Source organism: Penicillium samsonianum, assembly GCF_028829775.1.
Source record: "Penicillium samsonianum strain IBT 33392 chromosome Unknown utg000001l_segment0_segment0, whole genome shotgun sequence".
NCBI classification, from domain to species: domain Eukaryota; kingdom Fungi; phylum Ascomycota; class Eurotiomycetes; order Eurotiales; family Aspergillaceae; genus Penicillium; species Penicillium samsonianum.
The window spans coordinates 3,530,197-3,549,508 of NW_026643259.1; the positions used below are offsets into that span (position 1 = coordinate 3,530,197).

The following is a 19,312-nucleotide window of genomic DNA, read 5'->3' on the forward strand; positions in this document are numbered from 1 at the left end:
CACATGTCGGATGCAAATCAAGCACTGTTGAACTCTGCTACGTTCTCTCGACTCTGATCAAGAATCTCTCTTAAGTATAGTGCATAATATTATAAGAAGTTGCAGTTCAGCCTGCCATCCGTGGCGGGCCAGACACAAACTTGTCATTAAATTGCCCAGGAATCTTATTAGGCAATGGAAGCGACCTGTCCAATCTTTTCACGACATTATATTCAACTTGAGACAGAAATGTTTACAGGGCCGCTCGAAATCAGTTTCACCACTTGAACACAGACATTCTTTCTCGAGGCCCCACTTTACAACCCGCTAATCTATATATAGCTAATTTTAGTTTCAAGGGGCTGAATCGTATTGAAAGACGGTTATATGGAAGACTGGATCTGATGAATGATGTGAAATACCATTACTATTAATACAAAGTAACGTCATTCCTCAGCTCGCTCGTGGAGTCTTGGCCCCCTTGGCAACGACATTCGCCAGGACTTTGAAGTGGAGTCCTTCACCTTGCTCTGCAGTATAACGTTAATATGGGTGAACTCATTCTACAGCGGATTTCGAGAACAGTTTACCCCCCCAGACACACACGCTTTCTTTCCCAGCGCCCCACTCAGAATGCGCTAATCTAACTTTGGCTAGCTGAGGTACCTTTTTTGAGGCGTCACACCGTATTATTGGTTGCGGGGGAATCTGAGACCCAGCGATCCGGACTAGACGTCCTTGTGGGTCTCTGGGAAAGAAAACGTGTGTGTCTGGGGGGTAAACTGTTTTTGAAATCCTCTGTAACAATTGGGAAATAAAGTCGAAATCGCACCCTTAATGTGGTTTATTCAAGCACTTGTCATACTTAAACAGGGACATCCAGCGCCTCTGCTTTCCAAGCCAGCATACAGAAACTTGGCCATCCTAGCAGGGAGCGTAGGCGAGACTCATCTAATGGTACGATCAAAGACTGTAGAAATACGTAGGTGACCCGTTGTGACTAAATTATTCTCTTTTTGTCCCTCTCAACTACGTGAGTCCACTAATAAATTGTCATGAATTTGACTAGCCACAGCTAGATTTCATGATTCCGTAAGGGTGATGAGTTCTGAAGCTAGGTAATTGCTGAACACCATCTTAGAGGCTATAAAAGGAATTGCCAAAGGTCGACCAGAAATTTCAGAGACCACGAGAGGGAACTTCTTCACCTATTTGATTGGAGTCCTACAGTAGAGCCAGGCTTCTTTCTGAACGATGAAATAGCGCCCTTTCTGTAGAGAAGTCATACCGTCTCTTGATAGCCTTGTGATGAATCGGCCAGCCTAAAGAGCATTGCCATATTCGCTGCCAGTGCATTGATACTGTAGCTACTCCCTTATCTAAGAGCGATGTTGATTATCTCGAATTCGTTGTGATAAGGGGGCTAAGGGTAGTTGCAGTAGAGGCTGTCGTGCGCGCTAATATCCGCTCCCCTGTCCAAGAGTAGTTTGACAATCTCTTGATGGCCTTTTGACGAGGCGACCTGGAGAGCGCTGCCGTATTCGCCGCCCTGTGCGTTAACGTCCGCTCCCTGGCCTAAGAGTAGTTTAACAAGCTCTTGATAGCCTTCTGACGAGGCGGCCTGGAGAGCGCTACCGTAGATGCCGCCCTGTGCGTTGACGTCCGCTCCCTGGTCTAAGAGTAGTTTAACAAGCTCTTGATAGCCTTCTGACGAGGCGGCCTGGAGAGCGCTGCCGTAGAAGCCGCCCTGTGCGTTGACGTCCGCTCCCTGGTCTAAGAGTAGTTTAATAAGCTCTTGATAGCCTTCTGACGAGGCGATCTGGAGAGCGCTACCGAATACGCCGCACTTCGCGTTGATGTCCGCTCCCTGGTCTAAGAGTAGTTTGATAATCTCTTGATAGCCACTTAAGGAGGCGATCTGGAGAGCGCTACCGTATTCGCCGCCCTGTGCGTTAACGTCCGCTCCCTGGTCTAAGAGTAGTTTGATAATCTCTTGATGGCCTTTAGAGGAGGCGGCCTGGAGAGCGCTACCGTATTCGCCGCCCTGTGCGTTGACGTCCGCTCCGTGGTCTAAGAGTAGTTTGACAATCTCTTGATAGTCTCTTAAGGAGGCGGCTTGTAGAGCGTAGCCTAATTCGTTGCCCTGCGCGTTAACGTCCGCTCCCTGGTCTAAGAGTAGTTTGACAATCTCTTGATGCCCTCTTAAGGAGGCGGCCTGGAGAGCGCTGCTGTATTTGCCGCCCTGTGCGTTGACGTCCGCTCCGTGGCCTAAGAGTAGTTTGATAATCTCTTGATGGCCTTTAGAGGAGGCGGCCTGGAGAGCGCCGCCGTATTTGCCGCCCTGCGCGTTGACGTCCGCTCTGTGGCCTAAGAGTAGTTTGACAATCTCTTGATGCCCTCTTAAGGAGGCGGCCTGGAGAGCGCTGCCGTATTTGCCGCCCTGTGCGTTGACGTCCGCTCTGTGGCCTAAGAGTAGTTTGATAATCTCTTGATGGCCTTCAGAGGAGGCGGCCTGGAGAGCGCTGCCGTATTTGCCGCCCTGTGCGTTGACGTCCGCTCCGTGGTCTAAGAGTAGTTTGATAATCTCTTGATGGTCTCTTAAGGAGGCGGCTTGTAGAGCGTAGCCTAATTCGTTGCCCTGCGCGTTAACGTCCGCTCCGTGGTCTAAGAGTAGTTTGACAATCTCTTGATGCCCTCTTAAGGAGGCGGCCTGGAGAGCGCAGCCTAATTCACTGCCCTGCGCGTTAACGTCCGCTCCCTGGTCTAAGAGTAGTTTGACAAGCTCTTGATGCCCTCTCAAGGAGGCGGCCTGGAGAGCGCTGCTATATTCACCGCCCTGTACGTTGACGTCCGCTCCCTGGCCTAAGAGTAGTTTGACAATCTCTTGATGGCCTTCTGACGAGGCGGCCTGGAGAGCGCTGCCGTAGAAGCCGCCCTGCGCGTTGACATCCGCTCCCTGGCCTAAGAGTAGTTTGACAATCTCTTGATGCCCTCTTAAGGAGGCGGCCTGGAGAGCGCTGCCGTATTCGCCGCCCTGTGCGTTGACGTCCGCTCCGTGGCCTAAGAGTAGTTTGATAATCTCTTGATGCCCTCTTAAGGAGGCGGCCTGGAGAGCGCTGCTATATTCACCGCCCTGTACGTTGAAGTCCGCTCCCTGGCTTAAGAGTAGTTTGAAAAGCTCTTGATCGCGTTCTAACGAGGCGACCTGGAAAGCGCTGCTATAGAAGCCGCCCTGTGCGTTGACGTCCGCTCCCTGGTCTAAGAGTAGTTTGACAATCACTTGATAGCCTTGTAACGAGGCGATATATAGAGCGCTGCCGAATCTACCGCCCTGCGTGTTGACGTCCGCTCCCTGTTCTAAGAGTAGTTTGACAATCTCTTGATGGCCTTTTAAGGAGGCGGCTTGTAGAGCGCAGCCTAATTCACTGCCCTGCGCGTTAACGTCCGCTCCCTGGTCTAAGAGTAGTTTGACAAGCTCTTGATGCCCTCTCAAGGAGGCGGCCTGGAGAGCGCTGCTATATTCACCGCCCTGTACGTTGACGTCCGCTCCCTGGCCTAAGAGTAGTTTGACAATCTCTTGATGGCCTTCTGACGAGGCGGCCTGGAGAGCGCTGCCGTAGAAGCCGCCCTGCGCGTTGACATCCGCTTCCCTGCTAATAAGATCCCGTGCGGGCGCCAAGAGCCCATTGAAGCAAGCATAGTAGAGCCTGGAACCTCGCGGTGGACCAGGGTTATTCTCCCAATTCCTATCAGCCTGATACAAACGACCCCATCGTAGGAATGTCACCTCCTCTTCTAGGAACTTGACCGTCATCCGAACTATATCTTCGGAAGCCTGAGCCAACGCAGCATGACCTGCCCAGCTTTCTGCCGCATATCTTGCCATCGGGAAATCCTGCGTGATCTCTTTGTCGCCACCGTTGATATCTGTCAGGTATTTTAGGCACGTCCTTGTGATGGAAATGCTGGCAATCTCCGTCATGAAATGGTCCTGTTGGAGGAGGTACTCTTTGACGGAAAAGTGGGCAAGATGTAACTCTTTATCCGTGGCGTGAACGATTGTCGCTAAGCCGGGACAGTAATCCAAGAGATCAGTTTCGTAGAACAACCGACGCTTGATGTCAAATCCTCTCGACTCGTTTTCAATCTGCGTCGCTATTACTTCTTTAGCCTCTGCTAGCGTGAGAGGTCGCTTAGAGTGCACTAAAAATTGTAGCAGGCGTATTGCATCCATTTTTCGCTCCACCGGTATGCTCTTCATCATGCGCTCATATGTTTCATTCAGGTTAATAGGTAAAGATACGAGAGCCTCCTCTATAGCTGCCTCGTGACGACATCGAGCTAGGCTGTCTAATTGACAGAATGCCCACCTAAACCTGAGTAAGACGTTAGCAAACTATTGTATGTCAATCAAAATAGTAACATCTCACATTCCGTCTGCCCCGTCGCCAACCTTCTTCCGTATTTCCTCCAGAAGACCCTGTGACAAGGGTTTCTCTGTAAACTCACGCCGTTGAGAGAGTTGTTCTGAGACCCATGAACGGATATCGGAGTTGACAGCCTGCTCATTGAGTGGTAGGCAACCTTCCTCTCCTATCAAAATTGGAATGTGGCGCAGAAACTCGGACTCGGGTCGACTGGTATAGAGCAGCTGGACATGGGCCAACTCTGGCCTAGATATTATGTCCTCGATCCACTTGAGAATATCATCCCTTGAAGTTGATTCATCTAATGCGTCCAGAACGATAGAGACACTCTTCTGGACTCTGAGCATGTTATAAAAGATGACCCAGAGAACCTCTGTCTTAGGTTGGTATTTGCCATTCTGATGTGCTTGAAATGACGCATCAAGATGAATTGCAGAGTCAACCCCGCCTTGGTATAGCTGGAAAGCAAGCGACCGCAGCATGTTTTCATAGGTCTGCTTTTTGGTGTCGCTAAAGTCAAAGAAAAAGTTGAGGATAGGACCGTCGTTTCCTTTTGCGAGATGATCAAGCACAGTTGTGCTGAGAACGGTCTTTCCACATCCCGCGAGCCCGTGCAGCCATACATGTCGACGCGACCCCGAGTACCACAACCGGAAGACGGGGTTCTCTAGGAGCCACACGCCTGTCCCCTTGTGGTGGAGCGCCCTCGCGTGGTTGGCGTTCGTAGATGGGTCCGCGGGATCAAGCCAGCCTTTGATCTGATGAGTACGAAGGTCAGATTTAATAGAATCGGTAGTAGCTTTCATTGCGACTGTCGTTCGCTGCACATTTTCGATCTGTTTATTGACTATTCGCAGTCAGGGCATATTCTAAGCTCAAACATTTGTCTCCGGTATTTGCTGGTACTTTAGAAACCTGCAGCCGAAATAATCAGGGAGGCAGATACTAACCCTTTTCCAACATAGCTTTCGCTGAATCCTCGGCATCAACAACACTAGGCTGCACACATCCCAAAAGTTCCTTTGCGTATGCAGCGGCCACGGCTGCAGCATATTCTTGCCAGGTTTTCTCTTTCCCTGGCTCCGCATAATCACAAATGCCTCGGATGACAATACATGGAAAATCATTCATAAGCCCGGCTGCCTCCATCTCGACACACAACAAGTGCCCGCCAAATGCTTTATCGAGGGAGTCTCGAGACTGGGCGTCCTTAACCACTTTGTTCCCGGATGCGATCAGGCCATGATGTATCCTCACTTCTCTTTGGGTCCGTGCTTCCTCTGCCTTCTCTGACAGCCGCTTATTCTCTTCAATTACTGGGCTAATAGCCCATGAGCCAAGAAGATATGCAATCATTGTGATGACCGCCTGCCATAGGCTAGACAGAAAATGGTCTTCGGTCGAAGTCCGACGTCCCCTCTTTGATACCAACAATGGGTCTTCCAAGCACTCACGCCTGGTATATTTCGGCGCCAGTCGCGGGAATCTCCTTTCCACATCATCCAGATACTCATTTATCTTCGACCCGTACATCTCATAATTACTTTTCAGCTGATTCGACGCATTAAGAAGCGCGTTCGGAGGTCTGTTCAGCGAGCCCGTGTGGACGAACTGCCCACCCCGTTCCAGCTTCCCCATATCCCATTGTACTACCCCGTGGTAGTCCGCAACAGGTTGGCTGACCACCACATCACCCAGATTGACCTTCGATGGAATTCCGCCGCCAATCCCTACCATCAGCCCGAATCTGATCGATTGGAACGTGTTTATCATAGAGGTCGCGACAGTCGCGGCAGGGTTGGTTCCCATATTAGGTAGGCAGGCTATGACGACATTGTGGCCGCATATTGAGCCAAGGGTATATGCATTATGGTCGTTGCGAGGGGTCGGAAGAGGTTCGTGCTCTTCATCTAGCATGGCTCTCGCTGCGGTCTGTTCTTTTGGAATGGCGCATACCCATCCGATGGTATAGGCATCGTGTCGAAGGCGCTTTCGGTAAGGGGATGTTTCGGGACTAGTATTATTTTGTGGTGACACTGATTGCTCTAGCTGTGATGGGGGAGCCATCTTCAATGGAGGACGACTCGACGAAGCAGAGTGTCTAGACGAGCGGGATATTACTGGATAGTTCAATCAAGAACTCACCCTCTCTCTCCTAGCACAATAAGAGATCTTGGCCCTTCTTGTCTAAAAAAGAGGTCGGCAAACTGAAAAGCTGATGGAGGGCATTGCTGAGGACGGGCAGGGGTAAAACAAAATTGGCCAATTCAGGTAAACTATGATTGCCACGTCAATCTTCTGGACCTGAGCTGAAAGAGGGGTACGTCCTCAGCCTCTTCATCATGTGCCTTTCCGCCCACCACACCGCTTCCTGAATGGCTTTCTGTTGATCATGTTTCCCTGTGGTGGGGCCAGTGCCGTTCCTAGGAACGGATCGACCCGATCCAGAATAGTCAAATCCAGCAAGGTTCGCGATAAACCAGCCAAAGTTTTTCGGATAAAAACGCTTTAACCTCAGCACCAGAAGAGCCTCTTGCTTCTCGGCGATTTTTGCACATATCTAGAGAACAAACAGACTACAGTTTGTGATTGATACTGATTGATCGAGAGATGATGCGCCGGTCTTTCAATCACCTTTTTGAGGGCCGCAGCTTTGAGAGGGCCGCAAAGCTCCTAGGAACCCCAACATGGCCACGTCACGTGTATATCCTAGTATCTAGCATCCCCCCAGACTTTTCGGCCAAAATCTTTTCACCTGCTTCCTGAGCAGAGGGGTGAGCAAGGTGAGCAAATGAATTGGTTTTCCTTCACATTCGGTGGTTTCCCGCCCGTCTCTTTCACCAAATCCCACCTCCCCCAACGTTCTGATCCTTGTACCGTCTTTCTATGTACAACATGGCACCAAGGCTGCCCCTCTCAATGCTTGAGATGATCCAAGATATGATATTGAGCGAATCACTAACCACCTCACAAATGGCCAAAGCTGCTGAATGCAGCAAGCGATCAGTCATTAACATCAGCAACAACCTTCGCTGGTTCGGAAATGTCAGAGCACCCCCAACTCAGGTCGGTCGACGATGAAGCGTAACTCCTCCGATGCTACAGGCCTTGTGCGATCATCTACTGTAAAAGCCAGGGCTATATGTCGACGAGATGACAATCTTTTTATGGGACGAATTCCGTGTCCAAGTGACAAATTCCAGTATCAAGCGAGCTCTCGCTTCGGTCGGTTGGTCAAAGAAGGTGGCTCGACAGAGAGCAAAGGAGCAGAGTCCCGACTCGAGAGACTTCTACCTACATAACCTATCGGATTTTCAGTCGTATCACTTCGTCTATGTGGATGAATCTGGATGTGATAAGCGAATTGGGTTCAGACGGACAGGCTGGTCTCCGTTAGGCGTAGCACCATTGCAGGTAGCCAACTTCCATCGTGATCAGCGCTACCAGATACTGCCTGCATATTCTCAGGATGGAATCGTGCTCTCTCGGGGTTTTCAAGGCTCCACCGATGCTGCTCTATTCGAAGATTTTATTGACCAGCTGCTGAGGCATTGTGGAAGGTGGCCTGAGCCAAAATCCGTCCTAATTATGGATAACGCATCTTTGCATCACTCTGATCGTATAAAAGAGATGTGCGCCGATGCAGGAGTAAAGCTAGTATACTTACCACCTTACGCCCCTGACTTGAATCCGATCGAGGAGTTCTTCTCCGAGTTAAAAGCATTTATTAGACGGAGCTGGGTGCGGTATGAAGAAGACCTAGAACAAGGGTTTCCAACTTTTCTCGAATGGTGTATCGAAGTTGTTGGATCACGAAAGCAAAAAGCGCTTTAGGCCATTTTAGACATTCTGGTGTGGATATTGAAGATAGTTGTCGTTAGATTTAAAACAGCCTGGCGTTGAATCTTATCATGAGCTTACCAAACCTACTTTATGTCCTAATCATTCTACGTACGCCTCATTCTACGCTTTACTAAAGAAGTTTATTAAAGGGGTAGATTTAAATTATGAAGCACAGGTAATTCAATAATAAATATAACGTCTAAACGAGCGCCACTGCACGCCCTCAGAGAGCTGCCTGCGCCCTCTTCTCTATTGACATTCCTCACGCTCCGAACCCATTTGACGATATCTCTTACAAACTGGCGAGCAATACCTACCACGATCCCTTTATCGATAAAAAACGATGGGTTTTGGTCCTCATATATCAGTTGAAGATCTAGACCATTTGCCAGAGCAACATCGCGCGCTCCTCGAAATTGGGCTTTCAAATTGTCATCACCGACATTTGTTTCATGCCAAGCGCTGTACTCCTGAACAGCCTCATCTCGAAGTCCAAGGATGTTAAAGTCGTCACTGGATAGGCCATTTGGTGACGGAAGCATTGCTGGGGTTGCGAGTGAATTGAGCGCCTCTGGTTGAGGGGAAGGTTGTACCCCATTAAAGTTAAAATTTATAGGAGGACAACTTCCCGGGGTGTCAGTCATCTTGTTATTTCTGGATTGTTGACTCTCCAGTCTGTGTCGCTCTTCCATATATAAGTCTTCACGAATATTGTCTGGGACGTCGTCATGGGATTGCACGGTCCCCCTTTCTCCACAAAGGCAATTAGACGTTTTAAATGATGGGTTCTCAGTCCATAGTGTTTTTTCCCGTGAGGGTCTTGCCAGCAATATCGGCCTAGATGGCATGATGAGGAAGGACAACGCATCAGGTTGTAAACACTCCGCCAGACAGACTCTTCCCCAGAAGCATTTTCTTCGGCATCCAGTTGGGCATATCGCTCGTTGAGCATTCTTTTAGTAACAGATGACCGTCCTCTTTTCTCAACCCTTCCCGAGGTATTTCCGGGGAGGCGGTCATCCTCAACGTATTTAAAGGTAATACTTAGCCTCAGTTTCTTACCTCGACAAAAGAGTTCCCCCCATCTAAGCAGCTCTTTTTCCACAGCGGTCCAATCGATGTTGAGATTCTCAAATCGCTTCGTCAGGTCGCGTTGGGAACGATCGTTGACCGACACAACGATCGAGGTATCATCCGACCTTACCCTCCCGGCACGGGAGGTTTTCCCTTCTAGCAACTTCTCCAACTTGGGCCTCAAGTTGACCGGCCAGTAGGCACTCGGAGTCAGGGCTACGTCCTCTTCTGTGTCTCGTGAGATGACCTTCCTATTCAGCATAACCTTCCACTCTAACATATACTGGATGCAGCTTGCCGGAAGCTCATCATTTTGTAATTCCTCGTCCCACTCGGAGAGCTGGAGTAGTTTGGGTTTTTCCGCGTCGACTTGGCATAACTCTGCGAGACCGTTCTGGGTGGAATAGCCGGGGGAAGGACTAAGCCCGCATCGTGGCTCAGGTGTGCAACCGAAGTATCCTGGAGTGGGGGCATATTGCAAATCCTGGTCCGACGCTTCTAGCTCATAGGAGGATCGAAGATCATTACCGTTGCAATACGAGTCAACAGTCATCGTCGCTGTTCTAACGGTTCTACCGATTCTAACGTCAGCACGATTTCGGACACGCAGTCTGGCGGGTACAGGCCCCAATCAGAATGCCAGCATTGTTACACAACGTATAGGAAAGCGTTCACCAAACCAATGTCGCCTCTATACACGTCGTTCTTTCACAGTGGTCACTCCTGCGGATGCTGAGTAGTTGATAGAGGGGAGAAGTCGAATTCAGGCCAGATAACCACACTGACAAGGAGAATTGCCTTCTGTTTGCCTTGTTTGCATGATCAACGCTCTAGAAACCCCGGAGACCATACAAGCTTAATACGGATGCTATTTTTACGCTGTTATTTACAGCCGTACTGGAATACTGCCAAGAAAGGGGTTCAGGGGTTGATTAACTGTAATAGGTATAGCGCAGTTTCAAAAGAGGGGTTAAGAAAGAATCTCTGTGTGTAGGCGGTGAATCTGATTTCGATCCATGCTGTACCAATTTGCAGCGACTTCGCGGTCCGGTAGACCAGGGCCCCCATATTACCTAACCGGGCCATATATGCGATCCAGCCAATCACATCATCCACATCCAGTCTCCAACAATACCAGGTACGATGTATATAAATTTTATCAAAATCCATCATCCGAGTCTCAAAATTCTTTACTCTTCTTTCATCTCCCAAACTCCCCCTATTTTCAATACCTTTCCCTGCCCAAAATGGTCCGAATCAACGCGTTCGCCGTGGAGCAAGTAAGCAACCCTCCAGCCCCATTCTGCCTAATTACACAGAAACTAACACCCCAAAGTGGATGGACCTCTACGAAACCAGTGCAAAGCACAACCTCGCCGAAACATGCTGCGCATCCATCTCCCTCAACGACCTGCTAGCCCTGTCCCCAAAAAAGGATCTGGTAGACTACACGCAGAAGCAAGTCTACGGCGCAATCAGGGGATCCGAGGCGCTGAGAACCAATATCGCGAACTTGTATTCGCAATCTGGATCCACCGAGGCCAGCCCCGTCTCTGCTGATCGAGTCCTCGTCACAAACGGTGCCATCCAGGCTAATTTCTTGGCGCTTTATACTCATGTCGGGCCGGAGGATCATGTTATTTGTCAGTATCCGACCTATCAGCAATTATACTCTGTTCCTGAATCTTTCGGGGCGGAGGTTAGTCTATGGCTGTCGGATGAGGAGAATGGGTGGGGGATGGATTTGGAGAAGTTGAGGTCTTTGATTAAGCCGAACACGAAGATGATTATTCTAAAGTACGTATGGCTTCTGGTGGTTTATTGACTGGATGTGTACTGATTGGAGTCTATAGCAACCCCCAGAATCCCACTGGCGCGATTCTTCGTCGGGATGAATTACAGGGGATTGTGGATATCGCGCGTGAGCATGGCATCCTGATTCATTCCGATGAGGTTTATCGGCCTCTGTTCCATTCTCTCGACTCCGATCAAGAGGTTCCTCCGTCTATTCTCGAATTTGGGTATGAGAATGTCGTTGCAACGGGTTCCATGTCCAAAGCTTTCAGCTTGGCCGGGATCCGATTGGGTTGGATTGCGTCGCCGAATCCTGAGATTATCGAAGCTTGTGCCTCTGCTCGTGATTATACCCTGATATCGGTTAGCCAAATCGATGACAGCGTGGCAGCTCATGCGTTGTCCAATCCGTGCGTGGAAAACCTGTTGCAGCGCAATCTTCGCCTGTCTCGGCAGAATCTTGATGTCCTTGAAGCATTCATCGAAGAGTACAACTGGGCTATGAAATGGACAAAGCCAATGGCCGGAACGACTGCGTTCATTAAATTCGTTGACAGGGAAGGTAGGGCAATTGACGATGTCGTGTTCTGCCAGCGACTCCAGGAAATGACCGGGGTGATGCTGGTCCCTGGGAGCCAGTGCTTTGGGGGTGGGGTGGATTTCCGCGGATATGTCAGATTAGGCTATGTCCAGGATAACCTGGTGATAGTTGATGGATTGAACACTCTGAGACAGTTCATGCGTGATGAGTATGAGAAGCTGCCGCTAGCTTAGGATAACTATGTAGACAATGTTCAGGCATTTGATTTGATTCATGATACTATCCAAGCCGGAAATGGTGACTTGGGCATTTGGGAGTATTCGAAGAGTCAAAAAGAGTTAAAGAAGTGAATAATCGGTTTAAAGATTGGCGTAGAAATGGATATGTCTGTAGCGAGACATTGTTACAATACGTGTCGAATTTACTAGTACCGTGTATTCTCTGCTTGTTAACGTAAGAAATACTCTTACTCAGGCTACAGGAAACCCCTGGATATGGATTAAAAGAGCCACGTATTCAAGAAAACGAAATCTATAGACAAGTAAAATCAAACTATCTGACACCCAAGTTCCCCAAGTAATCCAATCTATTAGAAATAACAGATGACCGGCATCTGCTATTTGGCGGAAGCTAGAATGAACTTCAACTTCTTGGAGAGCTCTCCAATCTACAAACCGTAAGTTAGCATTGGGAAGATGACAAAGAGTCTTCAAACAAGTACTGGGGAAGGGAGAATACTCACATTTGAAGGTTGCATCATGCTGAAATGATTCCCGGGGACAGAGAAGGAGGAAATGTTGTTGGTCGATAGAAGGGATTCCCATCCTCGGGGGCCGGAATCAGTGCGTTGGTCTAGAATCCAGCTCGCAGTGGCATCGGCAGCTAGTGAAGGGTTTGCTTTCCGCCTTGGGTCATTCAATCCATCACACACACCTTCTTGAGCCCATATAATGGATGTCCGAGGCGATGAACCAACCGATCCTGGGGAGCGAGTTGGATCGTAGACACCTAGGTTCTTGACAGTCGCGTCAAAGTGGTCAAGAAGTCGGCGCTTTGAATCTGGAAGTGCGGAGCCATCAGTTTGAGTTTGGCCCAGCACGCCGAGAGAACTGAGAAACTCGATAAGAGAAGTAGACATGGGTGATAGAACTGTGGGACATGGTGAATCGATAAGAACCAGGTCGTGCACTCTCTCGCCAGCGTCTATAAGTTGTTTGGATGCTTCATACGCAAGAACACCACCAACAGACCAGCCACCAAGATGGTATGGACCCGAAGGAGTGTTCCTTCTGATTGTAGACAAATATAATTTAACGACGTCCTCGATACCGTTGGTGTAGAGATCCGGATCGTTGACGAAAGGGCAGATTAGACCATAAACATCAAAGTCCGCGTGAAGCTGTTCTAGTCCCGCATAGGACGCCGGGGATCCTGACCCATCGGGAAACAAAAACAGGGTTTTGCTGCTTGCTGGGTTAGACCGTCTCTGGAGAAGAATAGACTTTGCTTCAGGGCTTTTCGAATCAGTGGGCGGCAAAATGTCTTCGGGCCGCGGAACATCGTTGCCGCTAGCCAGAGCCAGTGAAACCTCGTTCATTGTCGTGTGATGCAGGAAAAAATCCATAGGGAGTTCAACGCCCTCTTCTCGAAGCTTCCCTAGGACGGTCAGGCTCATCAAAGAATCGATTCCCAAAGAGGCAAGGTCTGCGGTTACTTCTAGCTCATCCTCAGAGAGACCGGTCTCTTCCAGGATGATGTGTCTCACGAGATGTAAGGCATCGTCGGCTGAGTTATCTGGTGTGATGACCTCAACAAAAGAAGATCCTGAACTTGGAGAAGAGCTGTAGTGAGCAGCAGCCTGATCATTCAAGGGGCTCTCGCCCACTAGATCGTTCGAGACAGCATTTGGCACCTCATTCAAAGAATCCAAAAGTTGAGAGATGGTAGACAGTTCAAGAAACCTGCTGTGGGTAATATCAAGGTCCATCTCCTCGCGAAGTCGGCTAACCAGTGTCAAAGCCATGAGGGAGTCAACTCCGAGCTCACTCAGGTTATCGCTGGGAGATATTTCGGATGCCGCTAGACCAAGCTCTCCGGCGATCAAGTCGAGCAGGGAGTTAGCTGACTGTTTAGATTGTCGTTTGACCTTCTTGGTTGTGTTGCTATTGACCTGCGTGAGTGGAGCTTGAGCCTTTGGAATAACCGGTTGCGAATGTTTCTTGTTCGGTGCGACTTGTTTGGCGGTCTCTTTGGCGGCATTCACTCCAACCGGCGGGAGAAGCATATCAAGAATGCTTCGTGGGACGCGTTGGAATCGAAGATCTTCGATCACACCGACAATTTCTCCCTCGTGCAAAATCCAGACGTCGCCCCCAAACATCGTTTTATCAACCGGTAACATTCGAACGTAGGTTTGGTATTGACCACCAGAAACGAGGTTCTTGGCAAAGCGCATACTCTCCCATCCATGAGATATGTAAACAGCATCCTGGTAGTTGATGTTCTCATTGCCATTCATGACAAATCCTGACAGGTGGGCCAAAGAATCAATCCAGTAAGGACTGCATTGGAACGAGGCGTCATTGCCCCGCTCATCCAGGCTGACCGTGGCGGAAGCTTCATAAAGATTGCTCGCCAGGAGAACCTGACTCATTCGTTGGTACTCAGGCGCATAGTCCACCAGGCTGCTGAAAAGTCGATACGCCAGACGACTGGTGACTTTATTAATTTCTCCCAGATTCGCCTTGTTTTCCAGTTCCTTGATGTGTCCTTGTACCAAATGAAGGCTATGCGACCAACGTCGAAGCCACTTTTCTGGCGAGCCATACTCGACAACACAATTGGCATGCTTGGTTACTGCCTTTTGCCCTAAGGCAGTAGAAGTATATTCAAGACGTACTTGCTGCGATGTTTTGTCGACGTGTGCAATCACTCGCAAGATGCGATTCTCGAGTTGTCTGGGCGACTTAATAATCAATGGCTGTGTTACCTCCATACCAGTGACGTTTAGACCGGGCAATTTAATACCGGCTTGACTCTGCTGCTGGATGTGATAGGCGATAGTCTGAGCAACATCTGCGTAGATGGACTATGTATCCATATTAGTTATTGCCATTTTGTTTGGGAGTTTGTTCAAAGAGAGGATTGACTGACAGATGGACAAAGAGCGGAACCATTGACACGATGTCCACTAACGGCGGCGTGAATTTGGGGATCCCAGAGATCAGTTTCGAAAACCGTGATCGGATCAGATCCATTATAGTTCTCTTCCACGACCCGATGAACAGAGCTTGTCAGCTTCTTCGGAGATGGTTCAACTTCGTGCTCGGAGGGTTGAATGGTGGGCAAAGCATCCCCCTTGCGCAGCGTCCAGTCATTCCGGTATTCCTGCCAGTATCGCTTGTTGTCAAAGGCATAGGAAGGAAGAGAGAGAAGGCGATGCGTGTGGTCGAAATCGCGGTGATACTCGGACCAGTTTATCGAGAATCCCTGGTCATGCAAGGAAGCTAGACCGCTCACGATTATTTTCCATGGCTTCTCCTTTCGCTTCAATGTTGGAACCTTGAGATGTGTGTCGCCCAATACACCTCGAATCATGCCCAGACAAATTGGATGCGGGCCGATCTCAATAAACACCGAGGCTTCATTGACCAGGCCCTGATCTTGCGATGACTGCACAGCATTGGCAAATTGGACCGTGTGCCGGCAGTGTTGGCGAATATAATTCGCATCAATTCGTTCATCCGCAGCGAGAGGACGGCCAAGATAAGAGCTCAAGATAGTAATTTGCGGCGCACCGAAATTAATCGCCTTGGCAACCTCTTCTAGGTTATCAAGAATGGGATCGACCTGGGCCGTGTGGAACGCAAAAGGAACTTGCAGCTTAGTACAACGAATGTTTGCTCCAGATAAATGCACCTCCAACTTATCGATCACTTCTCTTTTGCCGGCAAAGACGGTTTCCCGGAGACTGTTGGAGCAAGCAATTTCAACTTCTTCAGAGAAAGTGGACAGCAGCCCCCCAACAACAGCTGATGATTCTGATACGGCCAGCATAGATTGGGTATACGGCTGACAGTGAGTCTCTAGCAGACGCGCCCGGTGGCCAACGAGGAAAATGGCATCGCTGATAGAAAGGACACCAGCCACTTGAAGAGCCGCGTACTCACCGAGGCTGTGACCGATGACTGCAGTGGGCTTTACCCCCCATGAGCGCCACAGACGAGCGAGCGCAATTTGAATGGACACTAGTCCGACCTGGGTTTGAATAGCCGATAGCTGATTGATATCGGAGACCGTCCCATCAACCAGGGGAATGAAAGACGGGTATCCTTGCTGCCTTGCAATCCCGTCAAATAGCGAGATATCAGCGCGGAATTGAGTCGACGTTGCGTGCAGCTCCTGAGCCAGGGCAGCATAGGTTGCACCCTGGCCAGTGAACAAAAAGATCACTGAGAGTTTGTGGCTTGACAGAAGTGAGTTATATGGAGCCAGTCCCTGTTTGTTTTGCAGAGCCACTCGGATTCGTTCAATGGTCGGCTCAGCGACTGTTACTCGAAAAGGGTAATGGGTTCGACGAGCAGTTGTCGTATAGCTCAAGTCTCCTGGCGAGATATCTGGGTCGCTGATGGTGTATGCGATCAGTCTTTCCAGGTTGTTCTTCAACGCCAACGCTGTATGCCCGGAGACTGTGACTGCGTGCGAGGGACGAAGGTCCTCTTCCTCGCGGGCACCGGGCTTGGGGGGTTCTTGAATCAACAGTGCAGTATTGCCACCCTGTTTAATTTTGTGGTCAGCATATGTGACTCTTTCTGTATTTCAGTAGAGGAACTTACAGCGGCGCTGAAATTATTGACGAGCACCGTTCGCTTCGGGCCTCTAGGTGCCGGCAAGGGGGTTTTGGCCGTCGCGATTCGGACACTGTCAGAAAATGTCAGAGATGGCCATGTAAATATTGTCAAGGAAAGTCTTACTTTCTTGCTTCGAGATCTGGAAACCCCTTGTTGATCTCATTTTTGATCCCAACATGTGGTGGAATAACCCCTTTCTTGAACATCAGGATGGACTTTATCAAGGATGCGACTCCAGATGACTGTAGTCGAATTAGCCTTCCTCGAATAAAAATGGAAGAATGGCGCAGTGCTTACAGCTTCTCCATGCCCTATGTTTGCCTGAATTACGGAGTTATTATCAGATTCAACCACCAATATGAGAATTGGATCGACTCACCTTGATAGCCCCCACATACAATGGATTATTTGCTGGTCGGGCAGGACGAGCAGGAGCAAATACATCCGTCACTGAGCGCATCTCTGTTCCATCACCGGCCTGCGTCCCAGTGCCATGCATCTCAACATAACCAACATCGAAAGGGTCCACACCTGACTGCTGAAGAATCTCACGATACAAGTTAGACTGTGTTCCAGCATGTGGGTGCGTAATGCTGATTGCCTGTGCCGAATGGTTCGTAGCAGCACCGAGAATCACTGCAAGAACATTGTCATTGTCGAGCTCAGCGTCACAAAGCCTTTTAATGACAACTGTTCCGACGCCATCTGCGCGACAATAGCCGTCGGCATCATTGTCAAATGTCTTGCATGACCCGGTTTTCGAGAGGAACTGGCCTCGACTCAAGCCCGAGAAGAGGTCGGGCGATGTGAGCACGCTCAATCCACCGGCTACTGCTGTGTCACAATCACCGCTCCAGAGAGACGTACATCCAAGCTGAATTGCGGCCAAGCTGGAGGAACAGGCAGTATCGACGTTGAAGCTTGGGCCCTCGAATTTGAAATAGTAATTGATTCGTCCCTGAAAGAGTGAGTCATCTTGAAAGGTAGAAGCAAGGAATAAGTATTCGGACACTTACAGGTCCAAATGCGCGAATTCCACCAGTGATGAAATAAGTTCCAATATCCTGTGATGAGTTCACATCACGGTAGTCATCACTAGTCTGGCCATAGAAGGTTCCAATGCGATTCAAAGCCGTTGATCGTGTTCTGTTGGGAACATATCCGGACATTTCCAATGCCTCATAAGCTGTAACAAGAGCCAATCGTTGCATGGGATCCGTCTGCAGGGCTTCTTTTGGGGACATGTTGAAAAATCGAGGATCGAAGTCCCCAGGTCGGTCAATGAAGCAGCCGTATGGTGTCCAACTGGTGTTCTTTGCCTTACCGTTCGGGTCTACATGCTTCTCAGCATCGAATCGGTCTTTAGGAATCTACCTTGACCCATCAGCGCCTCATCAATGTGACTGACGGCGAGGTGTGCTTACCACTCGATGCATGTCAAGACCGGCCTCCAAAATACTCCACAACTCTTCAACACTTTCTGCGCCAGGGAATCGACCCGACACACCAACGATAGCAAGGGGGGCATTGTTGTATGCTCCCGATGGCTGAAACTGGTCCTTCCGGGAATCAAGTGTGATCAAATCCCGAGTAACGACGGCAGCTTCCGTTCTCGACCTAAGTGCCGATGCAAGGCCCTCGGCCGCTGTATTTGGTCCAACCACATGCAATCCCACGGAGGTGGTGCCATTTGCTTTGATTTGGGCGACTAATTCGTCAGCCACCAGGTCGAAGCGCAATGGTGCTTGTAATGTGTGATGTACGACACTCTTAAACAAACCAAGAGAGTTTGGAGCATCGACCGGCCTTCCTGTCAAAGGACAAAGGAGAGTCTTCCGCATTGGGAAGCTAGCCAAAAATTCCGGGTTGACACCCGCTCGGTTGAGGAAACTGGGAAAGTCCAACACTCCGTGTATGTGTGAAGCATGGTATGCTCCGTAGATCGGGAGCTCTCTCACCCTCTTGCTGGGATCAGACTCGGTCAAGCTTTCCGTGAACTGACGCAAGGCAGGTGGTGATCCACTGACTGTGACACCGTTGAGGCCAATGGCACTGATAAAACATCGATGGCGGAGAGATAAAAGACCGCCGGCGTCATAGACCTTAAGAGCCGAAAGTACTTCATCCTCGCTCATTTTCGAGATGGCCGTTGACCAGCTTTCCAGTGTTGTACCCTGCTCATGCAGCATACTGCTGGCAGTTGCTACCTGCAACCCCATCTGAAAGGCGATGGAAACTGTAGGCACAGCCAGAGCTTTGAGATCGTCAAGTGATGCGCAGCAAGCATATGCTGCAGCAACCAGGGATCCGGTGCAGAGACCAACGACTGAGATTTCGTCGTGATTCTCGGGTTGACGAGCCCTTGCTTCATAATATCTAAATAGTTGCAAGAACTGAACAATGGCCAGAAGAGTACTGGAGATGGCAGGATGACACGCCCCATTGCTTTCGTGATATATAGTTGCGAGATTATGGATAGTATCAAAGCGTGGTAGGTGTTCCCGATGAAACGGACGAAGTCGATCACTTAAGAGGCTCAGCGTGGTGCTCACATCTCGAACAAAATCGCTCTGAGCAACACTCTGGGGGGCGTCTAACAATAGTCTCTTCGCCAGCGAAGAAACATTGGCCACTTGGTCCCCGAGGAGAACCAGGTGACATTCTTGTGTTTGATTTGGCCGACGCATGGTATGTGCAAAATGTACAAAATATGATGAGGGTATTGATGCTGGTGGTTCAGCTCCTAATTGATCTTAGGCCATACGCTGGGCTTTATAATAGAGTATCAGCAACATTGGCCGTCG

The 19,312-nt window shown here is 49.5% G+C and overlaps 3 protein-coding genes across 3 annotated transcripts; 1 reads left to right on the top strand and 2 right to left on the bottom strand.

Annotated features, from left to right (window-relative positions):
• Positions 1-1,402: 1,402 nt before the first annotated feature.
• N7471_001348 (Pfs NACHT and ankyrin domain protein) lies at positions 1,403-6,473 on the bottom strand (the record flags this gene model as incomplete). The annotated part of the gene is made up of 3 exons (XM_057274069.1): positions 1,403-4,355; positions 4,410-5,253; positions 5,357-6,473. 3 exons carry the CDS (start codon positions 6,471-6,473, stop codon positions 1,403-1,405), a joined length of 4,914 nt encoding a protein of 1,637 aa, XP_057142248.1.
• Positions 6,474-10,570: 4,097 nt separating this feature from the next.
• Positions 10,571-11,891, top strand: N7471_001349 (putative aminotransferase; the record flags this gene model as incomplete). Its single annotated transcript, XM_057274070.1, has 3 exons — positions 10,571-10,603; positions 10,660-11,120; positions 11,177-11,891. 3 exons carry the CDS (start codon positions 10,571-10,573, stop codon positions 11,889-11,891), a joined length of 1,209 nt encoding a protein of 402 aa, XP_057142249.1.
• A 383-nt stretch (positions 11,892-12,274) lies between these two features.
• On the bottom strand, positions 12,275-19,195 carry N7471_001350 (type I polyketide synthase; the record flags this gene model as incomplete). Its single annotated transcript, XM_057274071.1, has 9 exons — positions 12,275-12,325; positions 12,401-14,746; positions 14,812-16,434; positions 16,494-16,578; positions 16,632-16,750; positions 16,806-16,829; positions 16,888-17,466; positions 17,525-17,878; positions 17,933-19,195. The coding sequence occupies 9 exons, from the start codon at positions 19,193-19,195 to the stop codon at positions 12,275-12,277; spliced, it is 6,444 nt and encodes a 2,147-aa protein (XP_057142250.1).
• Between the last annotated feature and the right edge of the window lie 117 nt (positions 19,196-19,312).